General features: G+C 41.9%; 1 protein-coding gene across 2 annotated transcripts in view; it reads left to right on the forward strand.

Moving 5' to 3' along the window:
• Window positions 1-24,527, forward strand: part of tpcn2 (two pore segment channel 2) — a 56,892-nt gene that overhangs the window by 12,215 nt on the left and 20,150 nt on the right. For both annotated transcript variants that reach the window (XM_088412486.1, XM_088412485.1), the window contains exons 6-17: window positions 2,499-2,575; window positions 3,576-3,753; window positions 3,834-3,950; window positions 6,196-6,302; window positions 7,864-7,936; window positions 17,553-17,652; window positions 17,748-17,813; window positions 17,912-17,976; window positions 18,661-18,752; window positions 19,640-19,721; window positions 20,132-20,221; window positions 20,316-20,435. In XM_088412486.1, coding sequence (XP_088268612.1) covers window positions 2,499-2,575; window positions 3,576-3,753; window positions 3,834-3,950; window positions 6,196-6,302; window positions 7,864-7,936; window positions 17,553-17,652; window positions 17,748-17,813; window positions 17,912-17,976; window positions 18,661-18,752; window positions 19,640-19,721; window positions 20,132-20,221; window positions 20,316-20,435 — 1,167 coding nt within the window. The remainder of the gene's footprint in view (window positions 1-2,498; window positions 2,576-3,575; window positions 3,754-3,833; window positions 3,951-6,195; window positions 6,303-7,863; window positions 7,937-17,552; window positions 17,653-17,747; window positions 17,814-17,911; window positions 17,977-18,660; window positions 18,753-19,639; window positions 19,722-20,131; window positions 20,222-20,315; window positions 20,436-24,527) is intronic.

Genomic DNA, 24,527 nt, shown 5'->3' on the forward strand with positions numbered 1-24,527 from the left:
ATTTCTTTCTAAAAGGGGTCCTTGACTCCAAAAAGTTTGATAACCCCCGATTTAGACAGTGTTGTACAATTTTTGTCACTCTGTATCTCTCTGAAGTGCTCACTAGCTTCAGCTTCAAAGCTGGACATTCTCTAATTAACGCGGTTTCAGCCAGACTTGTGTCAAATTAAAAGGATTGACATATGGCCGAGCCTAGTTTTTAATGTGCTACCGAGTTATCTAAGCATGGTGATTTTTCTCATCACCCCATATTTGCTTTTCACTATGTACTCATTAGGTGCATAATATGCATTATTGCCTGTAAACAGTGGGATGCATGACAAGTCAAATGTCAGCCAAAAAATAAAACATCAATAGAATAATAATACAAAAAAAAAGTGTGTGGAGGAAGATTTTCCGATAAGAACTTGAAGATAAAATTATACCAAAGCTGTTTGTATCATACACTCATAGTTATATGCAATTTATTTTGAAGCATTGATTAATCTTCTCACAACAATTGGCTGACGTTTGAGTGCTTCACCATATAGGAGTAAATCAGCGGTCCCCAAACCTTTTTGTCACCACGGACTGGTCAACGCTTGGCAACAAAACAAAATAACAGATTCCCCACCTTAATTTGATCCTGACAGTAAATGTGTCTATCCTGCCAGGTTCGTTTTACTCTCTGTAAGTTTTCCAGTGTCCGATAACCACACTATGTAGCCACATTTCTGTGATGAATTTGCATTCGTATTTACCATTATACGCTGAATATGAGAAACACCTTTAATTTTGGGGTCAAATTCTGGTATTTTCTGTTACCGTGTATGACACACCAACACTTTGAGAACGATGTAAGTACTGTAGCAAAACAGAATAAATCTCATCTTCATAAACTTATATATACATATTTTCTTGTGCTCATATCCGTAAATTATGTATTTGTTGTGTTAAGTGTGTACCTGATTTCCCACATAATGAGCGGTCATTGAACGCTTCGCCAGTGTGAAGTTCAATATTCTTTCAGCAGTTGTTTTTCCTTTTCCTTGCGACGCAGCTCGAGTTCATTTTACTCCAAATAGCCGAAGTTGCGCAACATCCGTGTTTCACCAAGTTTAGGATTATTTACCAAAACATCGCAATTAATAAACGAGTCAAATGAAATACCGTACTTTGTCACTCTTAATTTAATCAGAGACATTATAACTTACATGATCCTCTTGGTTTTAGTAATATTCCTATTTGCGAACAAGATTGGACTCATACGGTGGTTTGGCCTGCTCGCTTCTTTTATTGAAAATAATGCCGTAACAATTTCAGCTAACACAAGGCACTGTTAGCTGCAACAGGCACTTGTTGCTTACAACCATCTGATGTGTGCGCTCTTTGCTCGTCCTGTTACAGTAATTCTTGTTAGTAAGAATATGCGGGTTAGGCGATGGGCCGTCTGAGGTCCACTTGGTTGGAATGTGGGATGGTTCCTGCCCAATGGCTTTGCCTGCTGTCAAGACATCTGACTGCTTTATACAGCACAATATGTTTTCTGTAATCTATATTGTTTATGTGTATGTATTTGGTACATGCAGCATCCACTTCAACCTGTGGGCCTGGAAGGGAGCTCCTCCCACCTGTGGTCCCTTCTGGAGGTTTCTGATTTTCCCCTAATTGGGGTTTTTGAGGTTTTCCTTCCCCTTCTGGGAGCTTTGACAGGGGATGCTGTTGTGTACCTTACACTGAAAAGATGTCTCTGTATGACTTCTTTTTCGAAAGAAGTCTCCACATGACCTCTTTCATCTGTGAAGCCTTTTGAGACTTTGGTGATTTATACAAATATACAAATTATATAAAATATTTATATAAAATATACAAATTAATTATAGCTATACAAATAAAATTTGATTGATTTGATTGAATATGGCCGATATAAAAATGCACATTTGTGCATCAAAACTTATGTGGCTGACAGATCCATCATCCTTGAATGGTGTTGGTCCAAAAAAAAAAAAAATCTAAGTCATCGTTTACAGGATGCACATTGCACCCATACTAAAAAAAAGTGCATCTTATGTTTGGGGAATTTCGTTAATAGGTTTAGGCACACAAAGATAGTGCTTGTCCTTGTGTTTCCTCTATTTTATTGGGACACCCATACACTTTGCATTGCTTGTTTATAGCATTCATAAGCTGGAATCCTGTGCAAGTTCGTGCTGCCTGCTACAGCTAATAGCATTCTGACTTTCCTATCAATATGATCATGGCTCAGCTTGTAGGAGCAAATATGGCTGCAGCTATGGCATCCCCGACAGAAAGTTTCATAGGATCTTATAAACTTGCTCTATGAAAGCTTATGTAGACAACATACATTTGGATACCATTGTTCCTGGTATATACTGTACTGTACTGTCGTTTTGCTTCTGAACTCCAGAGGTACACTTCCATGTGTGCCATATTTTTTTCATTTGTCCTTTAATTTGACGATATACCTTACACAACCTTGTTTCCTTGCCTTCTTCCAGTATCGGTCCATTAACCACAGAGTGGACGCAAGCTCCCTTCATTTGTACAGTTGGTACTACTCAAGGATATGCCAGTGGTGAGTTCAAACCCTCTTATTTTCTTCGTTATTGTAAAGATCTGGTTGTTTATCTATTGCATTCTATTTCTTTTGTCTTTCAAATGCAGTCCTTAAAGTTGTCTTGCCGTTGGCAAATAAGTTATCAGCCACATCAGTTGGATAAAACCATAATTCACTCCATCCATTATTCATTCAAAATAAAACTTTGATAATAAGCAAAATTTTTACAACGGAAAGCAATATCTTGATATGATAAATATCAATTGCCATACAAGTACTGTACTGTAGGAGTTAATCGGTGGTGCAACGACACTCAAACTGTTGGAGAAAACATATGCTTCGTGTGAGTTTGAAATTTTAGTGAACTGGTAAGCGTACATAACTGGGTGACCTATGTTGTTTGTTGATTATTTCAAAGGAGACCTTTTTTTTGTATTCCCGCTATGATAAAACACACATTAAACAAAAACACTTGCACTGTACCTGCTGAGAATGTCAATCTGCTCATTTCTAGTGGATATTGTTGTGTTGCTCACCTCAACCTTGCACAGAATAAGTGTTGCAAAATGTTAAAACGGAAGCAAAACATCCATACGGTATAATTTTTTTGTTGGTACTTCAAATGCAGTCGACTGACATGCTTTGATAGTGACTCAGAATATACAAGTGGAATAAAAAAAATTGTTTGAACTTTGATATATTTTTTTCCCCCCATGAATTGGTTCTTCACGACAACTTTTGGTCCATTCCAACTAAAATGTACCACTCTCAATAGTGCACAGATGTTCCCCCCTTTATTGTCCATTGAGCTATCCATTTTTTGGCTCCAGCTTCCAGCAAAAGTCTCTGGTGTGATTTAATATGTGCAAATGCAATATGAGTGTGTGTAAATTAAGCAAACTAATTAAATTCATGTGGTTTGTAATGCTTGCCAATTTAACCAATAATAAGCATTGAATTTATCATTTGGGAGATTTCATTATCCACCAGTCTCACATCCATTTAAAATATATTACAGGGGATTAGGCCTGACCATTGCGGTGGTGCTGTTGCTGGCGTTTGTGGAGCGGCCGTCTTCCCTTTCTAGAACTTCTGACCCTCGATTTCGCTCTCCACCTTGGGAGCCTCCATGTGGATTCACTGAAAGCATTGAGATAGTCTGTCTTATCATCTTTACTCTTGATCTTGCTGTTAAGGTACAAAGTACGTCCTTTCAAACACTGCTTGCAGGACAGCATATTAATTAAATGCAATGCACCTTCTGATTCATTCTCAGAGCTACTTGATTGGCTGGGATCAATACAGGAAGAACAAATGGTTGATAAGCTATACCATTGTCATTTCTGTCTCCATCATTGATTGGGTGTTGTCCATCAGCATGGTGTGTGATGAGGTGAGAATTAGACTTTATATCCACGCAAATATATGTGTATGTGTTTTGTTTTTTGTGTGTGCGTGTAACAATACACAAAATTCAGTGAACCCAAGTTTATAGCAGTAGATACGTTCCGGAACCGGCCGCAATAGCTGAAAATCAGCTAAGTAGCGTCCCCACTTTACACATTAAAAAGAATAAATCAACAAAAAATTTTTTAATTTTTTTGAAACGTGAAAAGTCTTCATGTATATACATATTATTTAAGACAAATATTACTGCAGTACACATATTTACTTAAATCTTTCATTATTAAACGTTATACACTGTACAGTAGTGAACTTGTTGGGGAGAGAGAGAGAGAGAGACTGCCAGACTGACTAGATGAGCACCTCATCCACAAAGCAGCTCAGATCAATGAGTGGTCAGACTCATATGGCTCACCGACGTAGCTTACTTACAACTTCACAACTGAACGTGGCAACTCCAAAACAATAAACCGAACCGTGTTTCTATTAATGCTCATGCCGTCATCGCCCACCAATACAATGTAAACAAGCCTCCCCCGCTCAACGTCGTAGGACCCCGCTCCAACCAGAGCACATAAAGGACCTCCCCTTGCCTACACACGCACGGATGCAATCCACCCTCATGCACATTAACCCAGTGGCAATGAGGAATTTACAACAGAACTGTTCCCCTTTTCCTTTGAAGTCTTGTGCAGCTGTGGTCATATTAGCAGCGGCCCGGACATTGATTTAAAGTCTAATCTGTACATGATTAAAGATTATTACAATTGAGGGTTTACACTTGAAATACCATTTTATTATAATAGAAATCTAGGTAAGACATTTCCAATGGTCTGGCGAACATTTGCTCCTTAGTCTTTCTGCCCCGACAATGTGTGTGTGCTTGTGTGCCTTTTGCTGCCGGTCCGCTTCATGATCGACAAGAACGTGCCTGTGAGGCAGGAGAAGATTAAAACTCCACAGGCACGCGCCGTATAGGTCATGAAGCCCACCCCAGCGCTGGTGTGGTTAACATACAGGCAGGAGACAGAGACGTTCGAGGAGACAAGACAACGTTCACCAGACCGTTGGAAACCTCTTCCCTAGATTTCTTTTATAATAAAATGGTATTTCAAGTGTAAACCCTCCATTGTAATAATCTTTGATCATGATTACAGATTAGATTTTAATTCAACTTCCGGGCTGCTACTGATATGACCGCAGCTGCATGAGACTTCAAAAGAAAGGCCTTCACTATTTTTTTCTTCCGTCAGCAGTCGGCAATCCAGATTGCTGAAGCAGCTTCCATACAGATGATTGTTTTATTACGAGCCGTAACAACTGGCTTCGCTGAATTGCCAAAGATGATGGCAGCCGTCTTCTAATGTTCGCCTCGTCCTTAATGTAGCGAAAGGTGTATTTTTCACTCCCAAATGGCAGGTCACAGCCGCCTAACTTCCCTCTTCGAAAAGTATCACCTTCTCAGCAATTGTCATCATTTTTATTTATAAACATATACTATATATATATATATATATATATATATATATATATATATATATATATATATATATATATATATACGTGGACAAAATTGTTGGTACCCCTGTTAAAGAAGGAAAAACCCATAATTCTCACTGAAATCACTTCAAACTTCCATGAGCCCAGATCTGAATCCCATTGAACATCTGTGGAAGGAGCTGAAACATGCCATTTGGAGAAGACACCCATCAAACCTGAGACAACTGGAGCAGTTTGCTCATGAGGAGTGGGCCAAAGTACCTGTTGACAGCTGCAGAACGCTCATTGGCAAATACAGAAATTGCTTAATTGCAGTGATTGCCTCAAAAGGTTGTGCAACAAAATATTAAGTTATGGGTACCATCATTTTTGTCCAGGCCTGTTTCATTAGTTTGTTTTTTTAAATAATTATATTAATCAGCAATTCAAAAGTGATGGCTGATTTTGATTATTTAATTTTCAATAAATTTTTATTTATTGTTTTGTAAGTTTCAAATTATTTCAGTGAGAATTGTGGGGTTTTCCTTCTTTAACTGAGGGGTACCAACAATTTTGTCCACATGTGTGTATATATAGCATCCTATCAACAGTGCATTTACCTTTTCTTTTAAATGAAAAGAAAATGCTATTTTATGTCAGACTGAAAAAAAAATACTTGTGTAATATTGGGGAATTTGGGGAAATACATTGAATGCATATTAAAATGTGACATTTTCTTTCTCATCAATGATTAGAAAGTGAGAATTCGAAGACTTATTCGACCATTCTTCCTCTTGCAAAACTCATCCCTGATGAAAAAGACACTGAAGTGCATTAAACGAACTCTACCAGAGATCACCAGGTATACATTTTCTTTACACTGAACAAAATGTTGTTAATAATTAACTTACTTTTCAACATGAACCAATATTTCGGCACCCACTATTGTCTCACAATCGACCCATAGAACGGGGGGGAAAAAAAAACAAAAAACGCTTTAGACCACTACTTTGCAATTATATTTTGCCAAGGCCTCCCTAGAAAGGAGAAAACATTTCAAGTCCCTCCTTCCCCCACCCAACACACTGACTATCTAAAAATGGTAAAAGTATCCTAAACCTGTATTCTTTTTAACATTAACAAAAAAAGTAAAACAAATCAACTTTCAACAACTTAATTATTTTTTTACAACATTTATACGGATTACAGCTTAGTCTAAAACAAAACAAAAAAAAAAACAAAACAACTAACCAATGCATCAAAGTGCATGAAAAAAAGATTCTTATTTTATTGCAATGACATTTCACATGAGAAAAACAAAGCCTTTTCACTGAGGTCATTACATTCTTCTCCTTCTCCTTTCAGCTTTTCCCTTCAGGGGTCGCCACAGCGAATCAATTGCCTCCATCTAAGCCTGTCTCCAACTACCTTCATGTCCTCTTTCACTACATCTATATACCTCCTCTTGGGTCTTTCTGTAGACTTCCTTCCTGGCAAGTCAAAATCCAGCGTTCTTCTGCCTATATTTTCACTATCTCTTCTTTGGACATGTCGGAATAATCTCAGACTTTTCTCCCAAAACTCTTAACATATGCTGTCCTGATGTACAGTAAATTTGACATTCATGCAACTGTCTGCTGTTGACCCAATTGATTGTGGTCACTCCCAAAGAGAACCTCAGCATCTTTATCTCTGCTACCTCCATAGGTGCCGCATGTCTTTTTCTCAATGGTACTGTTCCCTGGCCAAACAACATCATAGGTCTCACCAAAGTCTTGTAAATTTCTTTAAATATGCCGCATGTTTGGGCCTCCACGCAGTTGGTGTGGATGTAGCATACCAATAGATCACGGGTTGAGCATTCCAGCTGCACAGAATAACCTATTAAATCTTTGTTTACATTGGATGTTGAAAGGGAAGTCACATTATAACATTTCTTGGCGATTTGTGATGTGAAACGCTAGTAGTCTAAACAAGGTAAAATGATTATTGTTGTATTATTGGAATATGAATTAAGTTGAGTGCAAATGTCATATGAGCAGACAAAAAAAAACTGGTGGGCCATGATTGTTTGTTAACTCTGCCTCTAAGCACTGATGTAATTTTGAGTTGACAACAAGTAGCAAAATGATCGCCTCCTGAGTTGGATAAAAACAGATTTTTTTTTTTTTTTTTTTTGGTTTACATTCACATTCTCCAAACATCATATTCATCAGATTTACAAGTTTAGACTAGTTAGGACTGGTATATTAATATATATATATATATATATATATATATATATATATATATATATATATATATATATATATATATATATATTTTTTTTTTTTTTTAATTAATTTTTTTTTTTTTTTTGCGTGATTTTCCCTTTACGCTTTCAAAGCCCATAACAAGTGTGTTCTTTTGTGTTGTTCCTGCAGTGTCATTTTGCTGCTGGCGCTTCATCTCTGTCTCTTTACTATGATTGGCATGTTATTGTTCCCTAAAACTGAGGTGAGTTACTGTAAGTATATGCAAACAAACTCAACTTAACTTTGGTGCATTACAAATTCTATTTCTTATGGTGTAGATGCGGCATGAATAACTCTTATTGTCATCATGCCTCTCACAAGTCATGTTTATCTTGCACGGGCAGGGTGGCGCTGAGAAGACAGAATAAGCAAGAAAAATGTAAAGTGCAAAAACAAAGGGAAATAATACTTTGGGGAAGTTTAGAGTGAGAATTTAACATTGTAGCATGATTAAAAGTTGCTTCATAAAGTTGTATTTCCATGGAACAGGCCCTTTACCAAACTGTTCATGTATTCTAAGAGATAAGGAAACACAGTGTGTTAGTTTGTGACAGCATCATCACAGAAATTCCCATTTCACCAAGATAGGATGCTGGGATTTGTCACGGGGGAGTACGGCGGTTGAGGAGGCCGGCATGGTTGCAGAGGAGGAGGACCCAAAAGCAGGGGAGCGTCGGGACAGGGGGTTGATTAAATCCATTTATTTATAAACGAACGGGAACAAAAGCGAGAAAAACAGGACGGCAAAAAACTCGAACTAAGGGCGCAGGCAGGCTGGCAAAACAGAAAGCAAAACACTATGGACAGGCTGGCAGGAAAACACGGAGCTGAGGGACTCGGGGCAAGACGGGACTACGAGACAACAATACGATAGAGACAATATGACATGACGTGACAGAGACAATGATCCGACACGGGCTGTAACAGACACTAGGCTTAAATACATTCACAAACTAATCAAACTAACACATGGCAGCTGGGCAGGGACAACAGGCAAAGGGAGCAGATTGGAGGACACGAGGCGCAGGTAACAGACAGGTGGACTAAATCAAAACTAACGCAGGCAGACGCGACAGGGGCAGAAACCGGAACTATAAACGTAAACAGAAACAGAACCCCTCAAAATAAACCCACAACCCAACAAACCATGACAGAACCCCCCTCTCAAGGGACGGATCCCAGACGTCCCAAAACAAACCGACAAGCAACCAAAACCGAGGCAGGGCGGGCGGAAGGGGGACCGGAGGAGGGCACAGAAAAAAAAACAAAAACAATCCAAAAGCACCCCATGTGCCATACGGGGTACACCTGAGGCTGAAAGTCCGGAGGGCGACCCAGTCGCCAGTGCAGATGAGGCCAGCAGGGAGAGTCAGGCGGGCGACCCGGTCTCCAGAGCAGATGAGCCCGGCAGGGCGAGTCAGGCGGACGGGCCGGTCGCCAAACAAGAGGTGCCCTGCGGGGCGAGTCAGGGGGGCGACCCGGTCGCCAGACGAGAGGTGCCCGGCGAGGCGAATCAGGCGGGCGGCCAGGACGCCAGAGCAGATGTGCCCGGCGGGCCGAGTCAGGCGGGCGACCTGGGCGCCCGATGGCGAACAGCAAGCCACCCCAGGTAGGCTTGTATCCCGGTTGCCCCTGGAGATCGGCAGGCGGGAGCGTCGGCAGGGCGGCGTCAGGCGAGAGCGGGGGCGTCGGCTGGACACAGTCAGGCGGGAGCAGAGGCGTCGGCCGGACGCCGTCAGGCGGGAGCGCAAGCGTCGGCCGGACGCCGTCAAGCGGGAGCGGGAGCGTCGGGTGGACGCCGTCAGGCCGGTGCGGAGGCGTCGACTGAACACCGTCAGGCAGGTGCGGAGGCGTCGTCGGGGTGCCATCAGGGAACAGCCACTGGGTGCAGACCACAGACACGAGTGAGAGCACAAGACTGACCTGGGACAGGGGCGACCACAGGGAACCGTCTGGCATCTCTGTCGTCTGCGGCAATGGTGGCATGGCTGACAGCTCAGGCGACTGCGGCTGCCGCGCCGAGGCTGGCGGCTCAGGAGGCTGTGGCAGCGGCGCAGAGGCTGGCGGCTCAGGAGGCTGAGGCGCCGTGGCTGGTGGCTCAACAGGCTGAGGCTGCGGCGCCGTGGCTGGTGGCTCAGGAGGCTGAGGCAGCGGCGCAGAGGCTGGCGGCTCAGGAGGCTGAGGCGCCGTGGCTGGTGGCTCAACAGGCTGAGGCTGCGGCACCGTGGCTGGCAGCACTGGGAACGGCAGGCTGGACAGAGACAGCCACTGGGGGCCAATCAGAAACGGCGGGGATGCCAGGAGACTGACTTGGGATGACTGAGGCAGACGGGCGACTGGCTTTGGAGTCAGACGGGCGACTGGCTTTGGAGTCAGACGGGCGACTGGCTTGGGAGGCAGACGGGCGACTGGCTTGGGAGGCAGACGGGCGACTGGCTTGGGAGGCAGACGGGCGACTGGCTTGGGAGGCAGACGGGCGACTGGCTTGGGAGGCAGACGGGCGACTGGCTTGGGAGGCAGACGGGCAGGGTTCACAGAGCCTGGGGTCCGGCTCGCAGGGTGCACAGAGGCCGGGGTCCGGCTCGCAGGGTGCACAGAGGCCGGGGTCCGGCTCGCAGGGTGCACAGAGGCCGGGGTCCGGCTCGCAGGGGTCACAGAGGCCGGGGTCCGGCTCGCAGGGGTCACAGAGGCCGGGGTCCGGCTCGCAGGGGTCACAGAGGCCGGGGTCCGGCTCGCAGGGGTCACAGAGGCCGGGGTCCGGCTCGCAGGGGTCACAGAGGCCGGGGTCCGGCTCGCAGGGGTCACAGAGGCCGGGGTCCGGCTCGCAGGGGTCACAGAGGCCGGGGTCCGGCTCGCAGGGGTCACAGAGGCCGGGGACCGGCTCGCAGGGGTCACAGAGGCCGGGGACCGGCTCGCAGGGTTCACAGAGGCCGGGGGCCGGCTCGCAGGGGTCACAGAGGCCGGGCGCCGGCTCGCAGGGGTCACAGAGGCCGGGCGCCGGCTCGCAGGGTTCACAGAGGCCGGGGACCGGCTCGCAGGGTTCGCAGAGGCCGGGGACCGGCTCGCAGGGTTCGCAGAGACCGGGGACCGGCTCGCAGGGTTCGCAGAGGCCGGGCGCCGGCTCGCTGGGACAGGGGCGGTCTGCCGCCTTGGCGCTGGGACAGGGGCGGTCTGCCGCCTTGGCGCAGGGACAGGTAGCCGCCTTGGCGCAGGGACAGGTAGCCGCCTTGGCGCAGGGACAGGTAGCCGCCTTGGCGCAGGGACAGGTAGCCGCCTTGGCGCAGGGACAGGTAGCCGCCTTGGCGCAGGGACAGGTACGGGTAGCCGCCTTGGCGCAGGGACAGGTAGCCGCCTTGGCGCAGGGACAGGTAGCCGCCTTGGCGCAGGGACAGGTAGCCGCCTTGGCGCAGGGACAGGTAGCCGCCTTGGCGCAGGGACAGGTACGGGTAGCCGCCTTGGCGCTGGGACAGGGGCGGGTGCCGCTTCAGCCCGCCGGCAGGAAGTTTGGGGAACAGAGACCGGTGGTACAGACGCGACAGGAGCTTGGGACAGGGTGCAAGAAGAGGGTGGTACAGGACAGGAGGAAGTAGGCAGGGCGCGGCAAGAGGGGGACACAGAGACAGGAGGGAACGGATCGGAAGGCTGAACAGATGGGTCCTGGTGGTCACTGGGGCGGTGGCCTTTTCGCGGGCCCCTCCACCGGCGGCCACGAAATGCCAACCGGGAGCCCACGAAAAGGTCACGGTCAAATAGGGGCTCTGAATCGGAGTCTTCGGACGAACTGTAAAAGGACTGGCCGGACTGATAGTCAAAATCTGAATCAAAATCATAATCAGAGGTGCACGGGCTCGAATACGGAATATGATAAAAAGTGTCGAAGGAAGAGGGACGCGGGTAAACAAAATCCGGACCGGTACTGGAACGAAACGTGACGAAAGGAGGGCAATCCTCGATATCGGAAAAATCTGAGTCCAACGTACAGTAAGGTGCGCGAACAGGAGAGGAAGGGTGATCGGGTGTGCGGACAGAAGGTGAACTACGCAAATCAGAAAAATCGGAACTACAAAAAACGTGCGGGGACAGAATCGTGTCGTATGGGAGGTCGGAGGAACACGAGGGAAACGCGGAAGTAACAGACGCGGGGGGCGGATCAGAAGCGGGGACAGACGCGGACTCGGAGGGGAGAAACACGGAAGAAAAAACAAGAGGTCTCACACTGGGGGAACGGGGCTGACCGGCGGGCTGAGAACGGATGCGGGCGGGGCGGCGGCGTCGAGTCCGCCGACGCGGACTTCCCGCTGGGTCCTGTGCTGGTCGGATCATTCTGTCACGGGGGAGTGCGGCGGTTGAGGAGGCCGGCATGGTTGCAGAGGAGGAGGACCCAAAAGCAGGGGAGCGTCGGGACAGGGGGTTGATTAAATCCATTTATTTATAAACGAACGGGAACAAAAGCGAGAAAAACAGGACGGCAAAAAACTCGAACTAAGGGCGCAGGCAGGCTGGCAAAACAGAAAGCAAAACACTATGGACAGGCTGGCAGGAAAACACGGAGCTGAGGGACTCGGGGCAAGACGGGACTACGAGACAACAATACGATAGAGACAATATGACATGACGTGACAGAGACAATGATCCGACACGGGCTGTAACAGACACTAGGCTTAAATACATTCACAAACTAATCAAACTAACACATGGCAGCTGGGCAGGGACAACAGGCAAAGGGAGCAGATTGGAGGACACGAGGCGCAGGTAACAGACAGGTGGACTAAATCAAAACTAACGCAGGCAGACGCGACAGGGGCAGAAACCGGAACTATAAACGTAAACAGAAACAGAACCCCTCAAAATAAACCCACAACCCAACAAACCATGACAGGGATTAAGCGCAAATCGTTCAATTCGTTTGTTTTTTTGTAAGGGGGTATTGGAACTTGACTTTCATCGCCTCTTTTGCAAGTTTGTCACCACCTTAAAAAGGGAAATTAAGTCACAATTATATGTTCTATGAGGCCCTACTTGTGTTAACATGGAATTCTGATTTATATTGAGCCCTATTTTTGTGCATAGTCCAACACTTTATTATTACCAAATTGTCTAATGCAGTTTACAAGCCAATTGTCCAAAACAGAGATCTCTGGATCATTCCCGTGTCATGGTGAGAATGATGCCGGTTTGTCTTCCGCTCCCATGTTTTGTATTCACCGGTCCACCAAAAGGGGTGGTCCCATGGCCAGGTCAGCATTTTGAGTTGTTTCTGGTCCTCTGCTGCCCCCCTTTGGATGGAGGGTTCCAATATCACCACCACAGCACCTTGGCGAACATTGGAGCCCCCCACAGACCGAGACAAGTGGGCGTCAGTTGACTGATATGTGTACTCGAGGTTGAGAATGAAAAAATTTCCAGTGGAGACGCTTTCCTTCACTTCTAGGTGTTATGGCGTCGGTCACAGCAGGAAAGCCCCCTGGGGGGTGACCAGACCACAATTTCCAACTGATCTTATAACAAGTCAAGAGTGAAGAAGCTACCAATCTATATTACACTATATATCTCCAGAGAAAATTAATGAAAGCTTCATTATTGTATATAAAATTATATAAATCTCTTGATCCCTCATTTGCATTATGAATCATGGCAAAAAAAAAACAATTAAACAACAGGGAATAGCTTTAGGAAAAAACTTCAAATAAAGGAAGAAATTGAGGTGGAGTGTGCACATCATACTGAGAAGCCAGAACCTGGGAGAATTAGACTTTTGTCCATTATTGTATGTATAGAAATGGTGGACCGTCAGGACCATCAAGGCCTCCTCTAAATGCCTAACATAACCTGACATTATCATATCTATAATAAACTATAATAATCATAATAAAATTTAAAGTCAATTTCATTTTAAATTTATTTTTACTAAATATATATATATATATTTTATGTATGAAATTATTCTCCATATTCTGTTCTTTTTGTGTCTAATTATATCCATTTGGTTAAGCTCCTTCCGGTGTTGTAGTTTTAGGCTAAAGGTTTTAGTCAACTAGAATTCAGCTAACTTGTGTCACCAGGCTGTATGTAGAATCCTCACGTTGAACGTGACGTGATTGGATGATCAATGGCAGTGCTATGTTGATCAACCGTGTTTAATATTGGAAGTTATTGAGTAAAGTTATATAAAAAAAAAAAATGTTGCTCAACAAAGCTAACCGTGGCGTAGCGTACAGCGAAGCCAGACCCGCAGACATTTAGCAGAAAATTTAAATTACTCACGTTTTTTAACCCACAATGACTGAAGAAATTCAAAACGGAAAGTCGACAGACATGACTTTCAGCTTTGGCATCCATGTCAATAGAAAAGGATTTATCATTGGCAATTAAATACACAAACCCTACAAGCAAGTCATTGAAGTCTTTCTGAGGAAAGAAAGAAGAATGGATTTTGTATAGAAATAAGTAGGGGACAGAAGTTTTGGTAGTCAATTATTTGATGTAGTTATTTTATCATTGTTAATATGTTTTCATAATTTTATTTCTTTAATATTCAATTAGTATTAATGAAATAAAATTATGTTCTTATAGTAAACTGTGATTTGTAATTTAGCATACTATCTTCTTAAAGCTTGCCTGCTCTTGGTGGACTTCATAAAACTTTGTGGACAAATAATTTACAATTACTACTTAGTCATTTTAAGGTTTGCAGTATCACGTATAATGATGAGTTTTAATTGCTGATGCGGGTGTATTGATGTTTAAATGCTCCGGAAAATAGCCTGTGTAGCCCAGTAATGCGTACGTGTGCATCTGAGGGGAAAAATCATTAAAGGCCTAAGTATGAAACGCACGGACCGCCACTGATGTATAGACCCTTTAGTTCATTAAAATGACAGAAAAACACACACAAAAAAATGACAAACCATACACTGAGGAAATAAATATTTTTGAATACGTTGAACATAAGACTTTTGATTTCTCAGCAAAACTTAAATGAAAGAGCAACCTCCGTACAAACAATTCCAACTTTGACTTTAAATATATTACTATTGAGTAGTTAAATGAAAACATAAAAATAGACAATGCCCTCTTAATTTTAGATTTCAACAGTAGAAGTTGATAAAATATTACAAAAATAAAGAATATCTGACTAAAATACATAAATTCCAAATAATAGCTATAGCTTTAACTTGGCTTTTTGATTCAAAAATAAGCAACTTGAAATAAAGAGATATGAACTTTTCACAATGAACATAAAGAGTCAGAGAAGAGATGTCACATTCTATTTTGACAAAACCCTGAGAAACAGCACGATCAAAAAAGTACATAAGTCAAGTCTAAATGTTTATTGTCATGTGCACTGTGTAAAACAAGTTTCTCCGTGCTAAGAAATTCTTACTTTGACATCCACAGAAATGTCATAAAAATAAGTATCAAGACAAAAAAAAAAAAAAAAAACTCAAGGTAAAAACAACACACAAGTATCAGAGCACAAGCATGAACCGTAAGTGTTTAGGTTATGTGCAAGATGCCTACAATAATGTGTATGTTTGCATGGTAGGTTATTTACGGCTATTCAAAAGTGGTTTGTAAATAACTTAAATAATGGGGAAAAATACCTCTTGAGTACCAGGCCTCTCTCACGCTAGCCTTTTTTTTTAATAAATGTATTAACTATACTGAAACGTATGGCTATTAAACTAAGGAATATTTGTTATGAAAAAATAATTTGGATAAAACAGAGAAGGTATTGGTTATTGGTAATTGCTATTTAACTACTAAACAGGAGCGCAGAATGGATCCAGATCAAGCCATGCGCTTCATTTTCCCCTTCGCATGCATTACATATTTTTGACCTGCTATTGCAATATGGAGCAGCAAGAAGTTACGTATAAACGAAAGTTAGGGAAATTTAAATGACAAACATGCAACAGTATGAGTAAATAGCCAAGCGCAGGTGAACGTGTGGCGCCGCTGTCTTTTTAGTTTTTTCCTCGGCATGCATTACATACAAAATGAAAAGACAAACAGGCACTAGTATGAATGAGTTGCCAAACGCACGTAAACCTGCGGCGCCGTCGCTATCTTTTTATTTTTCCCTCTGCATTCATTAAAAAAAATTGAAAAGACAACCATGCATCGGGATAACTAGGGTGCCACGTGCAGCTTCTTCGGAGTCCTCAAAATAAAAATAAAAATCTTTTTTTTTGTTTTTTGGCTGGGCCTGCAAATCAAGTTACTTAATCGATGGGCTTTAATACCCGCGGTCCTGGTCGGTTTGAGCTGGATTTTTTGAGCCCGATCTTACCTGTAGTTTATGCAGTCAGCACAAGACATGATCCATATATAAGGCACACCGGATTATAAGGCGCGCCATCAGATTAAAAAAAAAAAAAAAGGCTTTTAGGTGCGCCTTATAGTGCGGAAAATACAGTACTTACTTTTTCATCGTTCACAAGAAGGCAGTGCCCTGCATCTGAGAAAGTTTTCTGGGCCTGGCAGCAAATGTTTAATATCACTGTAAAGTGACTATTATCACATTGACTGCAGGCTGATTGCAGTTTGTACTGTAAAGATGCAGCTGTATAACAAACATCCAAGTCAGTTGAATTATATTTCAATAAGCAAAAAGGCATGTGGCGAGCTGACGGACATCTGACATAATGTCTATCCCAACGATTACAACTACAGATGAAAATTGCAATTCCTTAATTTTTTTAGCATTCTTACACATATCTTAGGGAGAAACTTATGGCTATTTTGGAAACAATGACATCAGTCATGCAGTGTTAAATGGTTGAATTTAAACGGGAATAAATATACTGTATAGCTAGTAAAAGTTTAATTATCAGTACAGTTCGTGGTGACGAACCACAGTTTGGACTATTTAAAATGATATTTGTTGTAAATTCATCTTTGTATTTTTTTTTTTAGGTTTAACCCTATATAACTCTTAGTTCTGATAGAGCTTATATGGCATATGTAATTGAAATTCCATGTATGTCACAAGCAAATAAATTTATTTAATTTGAAAATGTTGTGGACGACACTCCATACTAATTTTTTTTTCACAAAGATGTGCCACTGAATGAGAGAAAAATGCGTTAAGACAGGGGTTCTCAAAGTTTTTGGAATCAGGGACCCCTTTTAGAAAGCACATTTTCCAAGGACCTCCCATTGCGAATATTTGCGGAAACAAAACAAACAAATTCATTTAAAAGTTATTAATTTTATTACATTTTAAATTTTAATAAGTGCCCTTTGTATTCACCAACAGATTCAATTCAACAAGTATATTTGTAACTTTTGTTACAAAAATAAAAATTGCAAATTGCACGCCTCCTTTTATCAAACTGCGTCGCTTTTCAAATTATTTCGTGAAAAACAGCATCATAAAATAAAATGCCACTTTATTTTTGCTAGCTTCATTGTTAGCAACCAAACGTAGACATAAAATGCATTTTGACAAATTTAAAAATTATTACATTTTAAAAAATATATTACACTTGTTAAATTGATTGCTTTATTGTAGAGTAGTGAATACTTTTGTAATTTAATATAAAATAACATGAAAAGTACATATATATATATATATATATATATATATATATATATATATATATATATAATATATGTCAGGCATCTGACAGAATGTCCAACTCAACGATAACAACGCTGGATGAAAAACCCACTTCCGACATTCTTAATCTGTTATTTTTCAAGCTTTCCCATCGTTCGTTGGCCTGTCGGCAAAACGGGCATCCACTTTAACGGGAAAATAAGGGTCTCCTTTTGTTTTACACCGCTCGCTTTCCCTCTGTGGCTGTGTTCAGGATCCACTTAAGAATGAGGAGTGGAAAGTGTATTTTCGAAACCTGCCTACTTCACTCACTTCCCTACTGGTACTGCTCACCACAGCAAACAATCCAGATGGTATTGCAGCCAATGATTATACCACTGTCCTGCACCTTCATGCATAATTGTGTTGTCAAACTACTAACCTGCTTTATGTTTTGTTTATTAATCAGTGATGATCCCTGCCTACTCCCTCAACAGAGGTTATGCCATTTTTTTTATTTCCTTCAGTGTCATTGGTAAGCTTTATTATCATTGTCCCTTTAAATTCAATATTTAGCTATTCTTAAAAGTAGTGTTTTATCTTGTAAATGTCTCATTGTCTGTTTCCTTCCAGGAACTTATTGCTTAATGAACTTACTGACAGCCATTATCTACAATCAGTTCAGGGGATACTTGCTGGTAGGTCGCACATATACTAAAAGACGTAATACTGCCTAAAGAGCAGGATTCAACATTTGTGGCCCTCATGATCATTAAATTTGCGCTCTGCGTATGAAGTGTGCACTTTTGCAAACTGACATTCGAGGGAAATTCGGGCAATCTATTCATCAAAGTTGTCCGGTCACTGTAGTATCTAAGTGAAATTTTGGCATTGTGGCAATATCATGGGAAACGGTACAGGAAACACAATACAACTTCTCTGATGGGAATCTGTGAGACCTAATCTGTGATTATTGAGAAGTAGAAAAGACAGCCAACTTCCATTACTGACTGGGACAGTGCCAAAAAGGAACAGGCTTGGAGAATGGAGAAGGTGACCTTGAGTACCTTGAGTTGAGTGTATTGATTTTTTTTTAAGTTGTTGATCCATCAAATGTTATAATATTTAGTTGTCAAAGTCATTACACAACTAACGGTTACCAGATTGGATAACGACCACACGACTACTCTGTCTGAGTAGAAGCAAGAGCCTCACCACCTTTTCATTTGAAGCAACAAAAGCCAGCAAAATGCATTAGCATTGCGATATTTTGAATTTCCTATGAAACTGCCATTACAGGTCATACTTAATAAATGGATGTGGTTTTGTTTCCCTTTTTTGAGTATTGAATATTTTCACCACCTGTCACATTTATCATCCAGATGTCAGTCCAAACATCCATCATTAGAAGGCGTCTGGGAATCCGAGCAGCCTTCCAAGTTCTTAGCTGTCAGGATCCTGAGAATGCTGCTAGGTAAACTCTTACCAGCATAACGTTCTCTGAATGAGTCACCTCCTTTAACTTAATGTCTTTCATCAAGGTTTTAAACTGTTTTTTTTTTCCCCCCATGAATAGGATAATCAGATATTTGATGCAAAAGTGATGACTGTACTGAACTAAATATCAGCATATTTCATTTACATTCTCTTACTGTATACCACAGGTGTCAAACTCCGGTCCTCGAGGGCCTGTATCTTGCATGTTTTCCAGGTTTCAATCTCCAAAACACCCAATTCTAATGATTAGCTCATCAGCAAGCTCTGATGGTGTTTGAAATTGATCCTAATCATTTGGCTCAGGTGTGTTTGAGAGAGAAGAATCAAAAACATGCAGGATAGTGGCCCTCGAGGCCTGGAGTTTGACACCTGTGGTATATAGTAAGAAAATGTGAATGAAATATGCTGAAATTTAGTTCAGTACAGTCATCACTTTTGCATCAAATATCGGATTATCCTATTCATTTATTATGCTATGCATAATAAAATATGGAAAACATGAAAAACAGTCTTCAACACATAGAAAAAAAGCCTAGGGTTCTCAAAGTGTGTGTAGAATTCCTACTAAAAGCATGCTAATGTGTTGCAAGGTTTGCCTCATTCCATTCAGCGGCACTACCAGCAACACTGTTTTCACTATTCAAAAGGGAATGTAATGTACCTTATTAGGGTGAAGTTACAGCGGTAAAATAAAATTTTGTATTTTGCTCTCAACTAGAACAATTTGGATTTTGCATATTGTCAAATCGAATTTTAGTCCAATTCAAACAGTTGTAATTTAGTGTATGGTGCTAGTGAAATTTACGAAAACAGACATACTGTACACTAAACTACAAAGTAGTGTTGATCTTGGTTTGATTTTAGGGAACGTGTGTCAGTTGATGCTGTTCTACGAGTGACGTCCAGGATCCAGCTGGAGACCTACTACAGAGAAGCCATCACTTCTGTCCGAGCTCATTTTGGCTGCATTTAGTACACTGATTGACCACTTGAATCATGTTTAAATTCTGCATAGCTGTCCTGTCTGTGTGACGTACAGTCATGAAAACATTTTTAGTTTTAGTTTCTTCTCCAATGTTTTGCATAGTTTCCACACTTGAATCTTTGAGCAGTGGAGTAACTATGCAAAAACATGAGAATTTGAGTGGGCAAATACTTGTTCACGGCACTGTAGATCTAAAACTTCTAAACAGAAACTGGGGTACAATGTGTATTAAAAAAATATAATTAAACTTAACCAAAACTTTAAATCATAGTGTGAGTTTAAGTTCTGCTTGGGGCACTTCAATCACTATAATGAATATAACATCCAAAAGCAACACAACCTCTCAATCTTATGGTTTATGATTGTTTCAGGAGACACTTCAGCATGAACCTGAAGGCTTTATGAATCGAGAGCAGTTCAACCAGATATTTGATGAACTGGATAAAGACCGCATAAAAGAGGTACATTTTTTTTCAAACTGAATGTTAAAGATCACACTGTTAATCCATCTCAGTTGAATGTCAAAGATTACTGACAGATCTGTGCTCTTCACAGCACCCTCCCATACCACAGTATAACTCAGTGGTATTGCAGAAGCTGCAGGTGATCTTCTGTCACTACTATTTTACTGTATTTGGCAATGCAGTAGCGTTGGCTCATGTGGTGTGCATATGCGTAAGTAGTACACTTACTATTGTATTTTCGAGCATGCACAAAAAACCTGTGTCATTACTCCCGGTGTTGGGAGTAATGCATTACAAAAAGAATGTAATTCTTTGTTGTTGTGAATTGTAATGCATATCTTTTTGGTGTAACGCAGTTGTGTAATATATTACACACAAAAAAATTTACAAGGTTGCAGGAGTAACCCAATGCATTACAATGATACAGAGATTGGATTGCCCGTCATACGGCAAATTCGCCTTACGAGCCTAACCGCGGAACGGATTAATCTCGTAACACGGGGGCCCACTGTATTTGGAAACCTTGTCAGCAAGATCTCTGTCGCAACTACCAATATTGACAAGGTAAGCGAATGCTAATTTTCACGATTCAAGATTCAAGAGTTTTATTGTCATATGCATAGTAATACTACACAATGAAATTCTTTTTCTGTTCACTTCCCCGTGACTACATTCCACAATCAAGCAAATAATAAAGTGGGCAATAAAACAAACAAAGAAAAGTAATAGAACAGTAAGGGCAGTAATAATGAACTACAGCGGGCCCCCGTGTTACGAGATTAATCCGTTCCGCGGTTGGGCTCTTAAGGCAAATTCACCGGATGGCGGGCAATCCAAACCTATGTTAAATAGCTAATACATTTGGAACCCCAAGTAAAAACATCACAATTGTTCATACATATTAAAAATTTGTACCAAATTAAATTAGTAAGTGCTACGTATACATAATATATATGTATACAATCAGAAAACATCACATATAACAAATCTAGGAAGGATTTATTTACCTTTGAGCACTTGTTTGGCCCATATTCCCTAGTAAGGGTAGACTGGGCAAGACTAGTTTCGTATTTCTTTATTATCTCCAGCATTGTTTCCATATAAATCATCTTCTTCTCTCTTTAACATCACTAGCAATCTTGGGATCCGTAGCGAACCCATTCAAGTTTGAATTAAGCAGTAAAATGCACTATGAATACGGTTTTGTAACTGCTCACAATAGAAAAAAGCTTTACCGTCCCCCATTTTTTAAACGAGTGAGGCCCACCAATAGCAGACCAGCATTTCCGTCACTACAACGCCACGTCATGAGAGTTGTTTATGTCGCAAAAGCGGGAAAATCCCATAAGGGGGAACAAAAAACTCAGTATTCCACATTGCAACATGGAAAAAAAACGGAGCAGAATGAGTGGAAGAAACTGTCTGGCAGGGTGCCAGACCAATTGTAAGGGGTTTATCTGTCAGTTTGTCAGGGATGTTGAATGCTGAGCTGTAATCGACGAAGAACATTCTTACATACATGTCCTCTCCCTCTATGTGCATGAGCGCTGTGTGGATGGCAGTGTAGACTGCATCATCCGTGGACTGGTTCTGATGATATGCAAACTGTAGAGGGTCCTCGGTGTCTGGAATGGTCTTTTTGATATGACTCATGACAATCCTCTCAAAGCACTTCATTGTGATTAGGGTGAGCGTTATGGGATGGTAGTCATTCAGGCAGGTCACATTGTGTTGCTTGAGGACAGGCTCTATGGTGGTGCCCTTTAAGCAGGTGGGAACAGAGGCTTGTGCAAGGGACAGGTTAAAGATGTCTGTAAACATATCAGCAAGCTCTGACAAGCAAACCCTGAGTGCACAGCCGGGGATGTTATCTGGACAGACTGCTTTCAGCGGGTTTGTCTGTCTCAGATTATTGCACACATCTGCTGGTGTCACCATGAGAGGAGGGTCCTGTGCACACTTCACCCTCAGCATCCTTCTATGCTGATCAGGATTTTTAGCGTCAAAGCGGGTGTAGAACTCATTCAGCTGATCTGGCCGTGTGGCTTGGCTGGATTTGACTGCGCTGCTCCTCTGTCGATAATCCGTGATGTGTTGAAGTCCTTGCCACATGTTTCGAGGGTCAGCGGTGGAGTAATAACCCTACAGCTTCAGCCTGTAGTGTCTCTTGGCCTCCCTGAGGCCATGCTCTACTCAGGTTATATCTGGCCTTTTTGTAGGCTTCAGCAGTGCCTGAAACAAAAGCAGATGCGCGTTCACTGTACAATTGGTATTAATAATAACCTATAAATAGTTGTGGTCAATGTGTATCAACACAATAACGATTGTGCAGCCCAGCCGCCCCACCGAAACGATCTATTTTTGAAACGTATCTAACCTAGTCGACTGAACTCAAACTTGAATATTAACAATTAAATTGTGGTATGCACTAATATTTTTTTCTAAAGCATAAACAATGTATAGCTATGCTGCGAATCTAAGTAATAAAGGGATTAAAATACATGAAAACATTCTCTATTCTGTCATGTCTTTAAAGGTTTACAGTACAATACAGATCAAATAATTCGTACTGGTTTTAGGCTTAAACCAACCTTCTACTGGATGTGTAATGAGCATAATGAGCTACATTTAGAATGACAAATCCAATTTTCCAGTTATGTTGGTGAGAGTAATATAGAAGTAATGCAATAGTAGTGTGATGCATGACATTTCAAATACAGTAATATTGTATTGTAACTACCGTAATTACTTTGAAATGACAGTAATAAGTAATAAATAATGCATTATAGTTTTGAGTTAACTTGCTCAACAGTCATTACATCATAGTCCCTGAGTGTTCAGTTTGACATCACATAACCAATCCCTGAAAACAATTGAGCGTGATTGGCACAGATGGGATCATTGGTAAATCTAGTCACTCATCATTTGTCATTTACCAGAAGCTCAGTCATCCATCTGTCATTGTTAGGCCGTCATTGTTTCAAGCTGAACTATAATGTTATTACTATCTTAACTGCACTTCTAATTGATGATTTTATTGACCAAGGGAAAAATACAATTTTAGCTGACCCTATGTGAAAAAAAAAAAACAATTTCTACCCTCTGTTAAATCATAACTGACTAATTCAAATTTTGAGAAAGCTGAGCTCGATTTCAAATGCCAGACCCAAATCTGATTGGCACAACTTTTGTTGAATCAAGAAATCATTTGAACAGAATCTTTCAGACAAATTGAAGTAGGCTACAAAATCCCAAGAACAAAACTATCATTCCACGATCCCAAGAATTTAAGGAAGAATTTAGGGGGGAAATAAAGTTATTGAAATCTATCTGTCACAGTCTGTCAGTTCCAGCCAGCTCACTTTCGCTCACCTTCACTCTCACTTACCTTATCTGCCTGACCACATTCTATCCAATCAGCCCAATCAACGCCAGATGCAAAATATCACCCCCCGTCTGCCTACCCTGCCTCAATTTGCCAGATGATCTTCATGCTAAGCTCTCTTGCTTAGTTCACTGATCAGACTGCCCCAATTCTGACTACCCGAACGCTTGCTGCTCTGCCTGCCTGATCATGATTCTGCCTGCCCCTGTCAAACGGAAAGACCAAGAGGTTTTCAGGTGGATAAGATAGCTAAGGATAAGGTGCATGGTCTCTCATAACCTATCCTCTTAGTCTTCCGAAGTCGCGCTGAATATGCCCATACCTGCCTGACCGGCTCAACTACCAGGCTTTCCCATTTGGGTCTGTTACAGTGAGACCAACCTTCTTTGTGTCCGGCATTGGACTGGGTATGGACGCGTTCAGCTCTTAGGCATACAGGGCAACAGTTTGCGCTCCCAACAGGCAGCACACTCTGGCGTTCACCTACTTGGTGGGCCAAAAGGTATGGTTTTCCAATTAGGACCTACCCCTCCAAGTAGAGTCCTGCAAGTTGGCACCCTTGTTCATTGGTTCTTTCCCCATTCATAGGGTAATTCAATAAATAAATAAGTAAATAATTTTGCACAGCATTGTTAACAGCTGTGTGCACGATGCATTGTAGAAAAGAGACTTTGTAACAGAAATATACAAAGTATGAAACAGTTCTGTTCTAGCACATACAAATGTCCCCCGCTATACAAACTTAAAAAGGAATGCTATGAAATAGACCCTATTCCAAGAAACTGAAAGGAATCATATATATTAGGTTGTTATCATTTTTGTGTTTATTTCTTGTCTAGAATAGTATGCATTGCTGTCCATCTATGCAGTCCGAGTTCATCTTGCCCCAATCCTTAAAATAATGCTGTTGACGCAGGA

Source organism: Hippichthys cyanospilos, chromosome 4, assembly GCF_059441005.1.
Source record: "Hippichthys cyanospilos isolate Australia breed blue-spotted pipefish chromosome 4, RoL_Hcya_1.0, whole genome shotgun sequence".
Lineage (NCBI taxonomy): Eukaryota > Metazoa > Chordata > Actinopteri > Syngnathiformes > Syngnathidae > Hippichthys > Hippichthys cyanospilos.